This window comes from Malaya genurostris, chromosome 2, assembly GCF_030247185.1.
Source record: "Malaya genurostris strain Urasoe2022 chromosome 2, Malgen_1.1, whole genome shotgun sequence".
Classification (NCBI taxonomy): Eukaryota; Metazoa; Arthropoda; class Insecta; order Diptera; family Culicidae; genus Malaya; species Malaya genurostris.
The window spans coordinates 129,386,366-129,395,170 of record NC_080571.1 but is presented as its reverse complement, the minus strand read 5'-3'; the positions used below and the strand labels follow the sequence as shown (position 1 = coordinate 129,395,170).

General features: G+C 34.2%; 1 protein-coding gene across 6 annotated transcripts in view; it reads left to right on the top strand.

Moving 5' to 3' along the window:
- Nucleotides 1–946: 946 nt before the first annotated feature.
- The window catches only part of LOC131432980 (allatostatin-A receptor), a 133,939-nt gene continuing 126,080 nt past the window's right edge, over nt 947–8,805 (top strand). Inside the window, exons 1-3 of one of the 6 annotated variants that reach the window (XM_058599669.1) lie at nt 963–1,304; nt 6,688–7,142; nt 7,523–7,743. In XM_058599669.1, coding sequence (XP_058455652.1) covers nt 6,898–7,142; nt 7,523–7,743 — 466 coding nt within the window. In that variant the 5' untranslated portion in view covers nt 963–1,304; nt 6,688–6,897. Of the gene's footprint in view, nt 7,143–7,522; nt 7,744–8,805 lie in introns of all 6 variants that reach the window. The other 5 variants (XR_009230003.1, XM_058599671.1, XR_009230002.1 and 2 more) reach the window with 5 other exon arrangements.

Below are 8,805 nucleotides of genomic sequence, written 5' to 3'. Positions count from 1 at the left end.
GCAATATGACTCACAGCCTAAGTGCAGAAACATTAAATTTTATCAATCACCTTTGATTGTCTCGCGAGGTGTGAAGATGAACGGCTAAAACACCGACTGAATAGGTCCAAATTTTGGTGTACGTGGTTTACAACCCGTGGACAACTTGTGGACAACTCACATACATCGAGAATATAAGTAAAAGTTTTGTTTTTTGGTTCCACAATGGCGTCGTAAATGGAATAACATTTGGAAATAACGTATCTGTTTTTCGACAATCTGCGGTTTAAATTTTTATTTTTGAATAAGTAAAATAAATACTACTAATTTGCAAACCAAGATTAAATCTATGGTTCCCTTATCTTTATCCAAGTCGTTAGAAGATCATCTAATGATAACAAATACTCCTACAGATGGCTACTAATTCTTTGTGTATTCATTGATACGACTAAATACGTTAGGTACTCTTTAGTCACACACCACATTTGAAGTAAACACTTCATTTCTAACTGTATCAATTACTATTAATAGTTATATTTTCAGAACAAAGAGAAAACGTTGGACAGAGTGAATTAAAAGATAGAAAAATTATGTGTTATGGATGACTTTGTTGCTATACAGCGCTGTTAGAAAAAAAACGCAATACTCGTTTTTTTAATCCTTCTTTCAGGAGTTCTTGCGTGAGTCACAATATAAAAATTATGCTCCTTTTAAATATATTGCTGGAACCATACACAGTAACCGTACACTATTAACAACAAGTAATTATTTCAGAAACTTTATTCTACTACTGTACCAATTTTCGGATGAGCAACATATTGTTATCAATGTTTAATGCCTCTGTACTATTACCGTCCACGACAACTGATGAGAGTATCTCGTCCATAACATGATAGAGAGTTTTTCCTGGCACGCAGGACATTATGAATAGGTGTTTTCTACTTCACATTTTTCCATAAATGGAGAAAGAGAGGATATCTCGATAAGATCCGCATCGCATCAGTTCTATACCGTACTGTACTGATGGTAGCAGTTTCAAACTGTGACTTGGTTCATATGGTTGATAAACATGGAAAATTCCACTCAGTGATGTGCCAGTGAACACAAGAAAGAGAAAACTAACAACTGTTGATCATTCCGGCTTCGATGCTAAAATTTTTCATGAATAAATATACAACGGGGAAGTAAAACAGTTTGTGTTATGTTTATTGAGACTAGAAAATAAACCGGAAGTTTAGAAAAAGAATCGAGAAGTAAATACATACAAGCACTTGTGCTTGGTAACATTCGATTCTCAAGATAACTAAGTTATTTCATGAATATAGGTATTATGTGGTATTAGACAAAACTTAAGTTGGTTTAATTGTTAGTACTGAAATAAGATAGAAATTGTATTAACCGAAGAATATTTTTGCGTTCTTGTTTAATGTTTAATTGATAAGCGGGAAAAGGAAGTGTCTATTTAATGTTCAGGTAGAGGGGATTGCTCTGATGTGAACACTCTCTTGAGTAATTAATGGAAATGCAGGCAGATGATTAAAATACCAACAAGGATACACCCATGCCTATTTTTACACAAGATATCTGAAAGCTTAAAAGTTTAATTTTGAACATTCATGATTAAGTGTCTTTCTAACATTTTTAATAAGATTTATCAAATGAATTGAAAGATCTAGGATTATTAGATTACAACTCATCCCAACATATAATGCCACCCTCTCAACTTCTTCGATACGACGAAATTTCGTTCAAATCGTGACAATATTTACCTGCCTCCTTGAAGTTGAGTATAATTAAATTTTTTTAGGAGTACCATTAAGTTTAGATACAACCAATGTAATTGGTATTTTTACATGAAGCGTACAGTTATTTTCAATCAAATCCCATGGCGGTATTGTTGAAAAAAAAAACGATAATATTTTTACTGTTTAATTTTTTACTACACATTTAGAAAAATTTGCAGAATTCGGTAAATTTTCAGCATCTGACCAATGTTTAATCAGTTCGGCAATTGAATCAATTATTTAGCTTTCGGTAATGTAGATTTTGTTGAGCTGTGCTTTTGGAATGACAGCTTTGTTCCAAATGAGCAGGCGACCTGTCAAAACTATGTAAAGCTTACAAAGCTGCATTACGGATTAAATGGTTTTGTCTTTCTCATATGGAGAGACTATGCAATCACTGTGAAAATCAACTTTTGAACGAAGGGCCGTGTGTCATATACCATTCGACTCATTTCGTCGAGATCACAAAACATCTGTGTGTGACAAATAATGTCACTCAATTTTGTCAGAGATGGCTGACCAGATTTTCACAAACTTAAATTCAAATGACCGGTCTTGCGGTTCCATATCTGACGTCCAGTTCCGCAAGATTCCATAAGAATATTCAAATTTTCATTCAGATCCAACCCCTGGTTCGGAGGTAGGGTGCTTAGTGTAAAAATATTCTTTTAATTCGGTAGTAAATTTTCTCTACGTTGCAGACCATAGTCATAGTAAATCATAACAAATTTTGTATGTCATATTAGTTTATGGTTGGATGAACCAATTGTCACCATGCCGATATACAGATTTCAGTTCCAGAAGTACCAACAAAAGTAATCAAATGTGATAAAATGGATCTGACTTCACTTTCTCACATATGAATGAAAAGATTTCCACTAACTATAATTGAAATGTAATATATCAAAGTAGTAGTGTTATGCAACAGTAATCTTCAGTATTTTTATGAGTTTTTGCTGTAATCACAGATATCAGATATACAGACTCGAACAATTTTTTTCTAAATCCTGTGTGAATTTAAAATTTGCTATACGTTGGAAACACTACTGCCACTTACTCGACTGTTACCTTTCAAAACGTTTTATTACGTTCCGGAATGATAACAAATTTCTCCTGTCTGTTATAGAAATATTCCAACTTTTAACACTTATCACACGATTTCCCTAAGTGACAACTTTATTTCCATGACGCATAAATCACACGAGAATTCGATCGGAATAAAACAAAAATAAACTAGTCATTTTAACCAACATCAGAACAAAATTCTAGCGTGAAGTGAATGTTGCACCCAAATTTGTGGCTCACGTGAAAGCGCCACCTAAATCGTGGTGGCACCTCGTGTCGATTGTCACCACGCTGATTGAGCACATTTTATACACAGTTCATATGTGAGCCTGTATAATTGTTATCTGTGCTGTAATATATAGGTGAAAATTAACCATATGAGAAAGGTATAATTACACCACTAGATGGATTGAAACAGGTTTTTAAATTGTCGTCAACATTACGTTTGAGATGTCGTTACTTCGAAATTGGAATATTTTTAAAGCATCTTAAGACCTTTCAGTTGAATCTAAGACGATAAACAAAAATTGAGCCATCTCCGAGAATTTTGATGTGGAACACATCTTTATTTTCTATATAAGGGTGGAAATCAGAAACTCAAGGAAAAATACACGTAGAAATGTGGTCAGGGTTTAAACACTTACAGCTCAGTATATTTTGTTTCAATTATTAATATTATTTCATTATTTGATTAGAAATATTTCTGAGATTCGATTTGAATGTATCAAGCCACGTATTTTTAATTATAAATGATCGAAATTTTGATTAGTAGCGAGCAGTGTACTATTTTGTCTGCTAAAAATCTCCGGCATATCGAATTTCCCTGCCATAGACGACGGTTTTGAAGGAGTAAGCTATTTATCAAATGGAAAGCATCGCTCTGATTGGTCAATCGATGCAAAAGCAAAGCTGTTGAAAGCACGCGAATGTATAAATTGAAGCAAAATTATAGCTAACTTTTCAGTCCTACGCGTATCATGCTAGAGGTAGGTTGTTGCTAGACAGCAAGACAAAAAGTGCCATAAAACGATTTGAAGCTTTAATTGGTATGCTCTGATTCTGTCTCATGAAAGCTCGGAAGAAATTCCATGTTATGTCGTTTCGCCTGTGAAATTGACAACTACCCCAGGGTAAATTTTGAGTGCTTAAGATTAATTCCTAATTTATATAAGATGAACTCGATTGATAATGAGAAAAAGTTTATCACTTCCACCGAAATCGCAGAATGGTACAGAAACTTAACGCTCTAAAAATAACTGCTTGCATACAAAACTTGAACACAAGTTTAGTGAAGATAAGCTTTAATATCAAAATAGTATCGCAAGTATGTACAAAGATATAATTGCATACATTTGGGATATTGGTTTAATTTCGTCGGCTATAAAACAAACAATGTTCGGTGTTGGTTCCTAATCAAGATCAATCTAGGCAGACTCTCGTGCAATTGCGGATTCAAAAGTGTGACGATTAATTGAACTGTTTAATTGTAGATCATTAGAAATTTTGGTTGCCTTGTTCCACATCAATGGCTCGAACAACCCCATGGGGCCGATATTTGTAGTTTTTTGGTTAATATCACATATGTCGCTGCGGAACCGGTCGTCAGATCCAAATAAAACTCAAGAACTTTATATGGGGCTGCAAGACCTTGCACTTGAATCTAAGTTTGTGAAAATCGGTTCAGCCATCTCTGAGAAAATTGAATGATATTATTTGTTACATACACACATACACACATAGACATTTTGTGTTCTCGGAAAACTTAGTCGAATGTTCCTCCGGGCATTCGTTCAAAGTTGGGTTTTCAGTAGGATCCAGATAAAATTTGATTGTGGTCGATGAGTATATCAGTTTTATCATTAGAATCTAAGTTAGTGAAAATCCATAAAGTCGTCCTTCAAAAATCGTTGTAAGTTGAGTTTCTATATCGTTTGACCACTATTCCAGTCCTTTCATAAGATAAGCATTACAGAAGCTAGTTTTGGTCTATTAAGTCTTGTAAACTAGAAGAATTTACGGATTAATTCTAATGACTTCGTTCCTCTTTTGATCATCATTGCACATACTCTTAATAAAATGTCCAACAAAGCACCTTGTAATTACTGAATCGGAAGAAGAAATCGGAAAATTTCAAAAACAACCTTTGCAATCATAACTTCTTTCTTATAAATCAATTTCTTCATCCATCAGGCGAAAATTGTAATTTTATTTTTTTAATACATAGATAATTCAACAACATTTGTCACATACACACAGACATTTTTTATACCGACTCGATTTTGTAAGACGGTTTGATAGTTTACCACTCATCGCCCTATAATTTCGGAATCAGAATTTGGATGTGGGTGAAATTGCTCAGTTTCGCCACAGATAACCGATATACAGGCTCGAACAAAATTTTTGCAAAATCCTGTGTGAATTTCAAATTTGCTATACGTTGGAAACATTACTGCCACCCACTCGACTGTTCGCCGCGATCTTTCAAAACGTTTCACTACGTTCCGGAACGATAACAAAATTCTCCTGCCTGTTATAGAAATATTCCAAATACAACAATTTTAACACTTATCACACGATTTCCCTAAGTGTTTAAGACAACTTTATTTCCATGTCGCATAAATCACATGAGAATTCGACCGGAATAAAACAAAAATAAACTTGTCATTTTAACCAACAGCAAAACAAAAAACTAGCGTGAAGTGAATGTTGCACCCAAAATTGTGGCTTATGTGAAAGCGACACCTAAATCGTAATGGCATCTCGTGTCCATCGTGGTTTCACTTATAGCGGTGTTAAAGCGGAACGGGAAGTCGGATCCAGATCGACTTTTCGGGGACTTTTGAAAGAATGTTCATTTCAAATTTAAGTTTGTGAAAATCTGTTCAGCCATCTCTGAGGAAATTGAGTGACATTATTTGTCACAAACATACATGCACACACAGAAATTTTGTGATCTCGACGAAATGAGTCAAATGACACTCGGCCTTTTGTTCAAACGTTGATTTACACAGTGATTGCATATTATTTCTATATGAGAAAGGCGAAAACATTTAATCCGAAATGTTTGCATCTTCGAAGCTTTTCATAGTTTTGACAAGTCGCTTGTTCATTTGGAACAAAGCTGTCATTCCAAAAGCACAGTTCATCAAAATCTACATTACCGAAAGCTCAATAATTGATTCAATTGCCAAACTGATTAAAGAAATTAAAGCTGTTGAAAATTCGGTGAAAATGTACCGAATTCATCAATTTTTTTTAAATGTGTAGTAAAAAATTAAACAGTAAAAATATTATCGTTTTTTAACAATACTGCCACGGAATTTGATTGAAAATAATTGTACGTTTCATTTATTTACCAACTGGTTGTATCTAATTTACTAATTTACCAATCATTTGGAACAAAGCTGTCATTCCAAAAGCACAGTTCATCAAAATCTACATTACCGAAAGCTCAATAATTGATTCAATTGCCAAACTGATTAAAGAAATTAAAGCTGTTGAAAATTCGGTGAAAATGTACCGAATTCATCAATTTTTTTTAAATGTGTAGTAAAAAATTAAACAGTAAAAATATTATCGTTTTTTAACAATACTGCCACGGAATTTGATTGAAAATAATTGTACGTTTCATTTATTTACCAACTGGTTGTATCTAATTTACTAATTTACCAATGTATTTTTACCAACTGGTTGTATCTAAACTGGTACTCTTAAAATTGTTAAAATATACTCAATGTTGAGGATGCAGATAAATATTGACGTGATTTGAACTCTTCCGCCGCTATTAGAATCCACGCTGCAGCCCAAGCAGGTGACGTTAGCACCACGGCATGCCTTCAGCCAATTTTATGCCTTGCAGGAAGCGTAACCAAACTACCGAAGATTGCTCCAAATGGTGAGGTCGAGATGACTTAAGAGGATCCACTTTGCCCGATACCGGCGCGGGGTATCTCGTTGATAGATGGTACCGCAGGAGCAACGGTGAAACGGACAGAGAGAGCCGTGTCCGGTTTCTATATATGAAAATTGGTATTTCCACAAGCACTCCCGTGGCACTTGCTTCGTTTTCATGCGCGATTGCTCCCAGAGAGATCCCGTGATCGCTCACTTCTGGTGGCTGACGAGGGCCTTGCCTCAGTTCAAAGCGATAACTTCCACTCTTCCCGACGTGCACAGTCCGATCGCCGCTCGTTCCAAAAAAAAAAACCAGAAGCAAGATACTCTCGCTGTCAAGTTAGTCTCCTCTCAGAGTCAACCAGTGCGTCTAATTTTCCAAACTTACGTTCGTCTGCACTCAATTAAATCTGCTTACATGTACGTAATATTTAAATTCGCTTAGATTGTTTATGATTGTTTCCATAAACCAAACGTTACAATATATATATATATATATATATATATATATATATATATATATATATATATATATATATATATATATATATATATATATATATATATATATATATATATATATATATATATATATATATATATATATATATATATATATATATATATATATATATATATATATATATATATATATATATATATATATATATATATATATATATATATATATATATATATATATATATATATATATATATATATATATATATATATGTATATATATAAGTATTTATCCAAACAATAAAATATTATCGGATCATTTTCCTTCGTATGTATAGATCAATATTTGGCATTTGCCTTAAAACACCCGCATCAATATATGTAAAAAAAATGTTTTCCAATGCGTCATGGACTGACACATTTGCCTCATATAACGAAACGATGCGGTTTCACCTAAGAAATGCAACAAGCATAGAGAAAATTGTTTCAACGATGGTGCCCGTGTTTTTCGGGATAATTGGACTAGCTGGACTCATCGGAAATGGATTAGTTGTGCTAGGTAATGTATTTCTGAACGGTTTGTGAGTCACCTGTTTTCTAAAATCGCTTATCGAACAAGGTTGAAAGATTGCATATGTTTATTTAAGTCGTCTTCCATAAAAAGATGAGGGGCTGTCCATAAAAGACGTCACGCCACAAGGGGGAGGGGGGTGTTTCATAAAACGTGACTTTTTGTGACAGGGGGAAGAGGGGGAGGTTTCTGGAATGTGACGTCCAATATTTTCAATGAGCGCATTTTTGAAATACCTAATTATTCTACTGCTTTGTCCTATTTCCTGAAAAAATCTCCACAATAAACGTTTACATTCTATAGAAAAACGTGTATTTGTTGATGTAAAAGCTTCTTCTTGTAAATTCGGAAATGAATGATGCAGGAAATCATTTCTGTTGTGATCAGAAAAAGTGCACGAAGGAGCGAGTAAATTAGCCAAAATAATAAATTTTGCCTAATATGAGTAAAAAAGAATAGGATGCCTTCAAACGGTTTAACTTAAGTTATGCACTGACAATTTTTTCAGTAATTTGATTTTCTAGCATTGATAATAGTATATCATAAGAATTCCTCTTATCTGATTCTGATGCAGTTTATTCAATTGCACTCCATTTGAAAATGGGCGGGAGATCAACGATTTCAGACGTAGATCATGTCATGCCTTATCTTGATCATATGTGATTTTCCTCCACCAACATCAAAGCTTATCGAATCATCCAATGATTGAATTTGGGTTTTGGGGTTTAGAACATGGTGATAAATCAACACATGTACAATTTATATCACAATGTTTCCCATGGGTTATAATTTTTTGTTTCGGGGGGGGGGGGTTTGAACCCCTAAAATCCCCCCCTGTGTACGCGCCTGGTAATAGGCATGGTCTCATGAGAAGTAATGTTTTAAAAAAATTGTACGCAGCGAGAAAATGTATTTTGTCGCTTGCGTCACCCTTACCAGTGTATCTCCGGAACCAGAAGTGACAGCAACAGTGTGCGGAGAGAAAATCTAGAGAAGTTCCACATACTCATACGGACATTTTCCGATCTCGTCGAGCAGAGTTGAATTGTA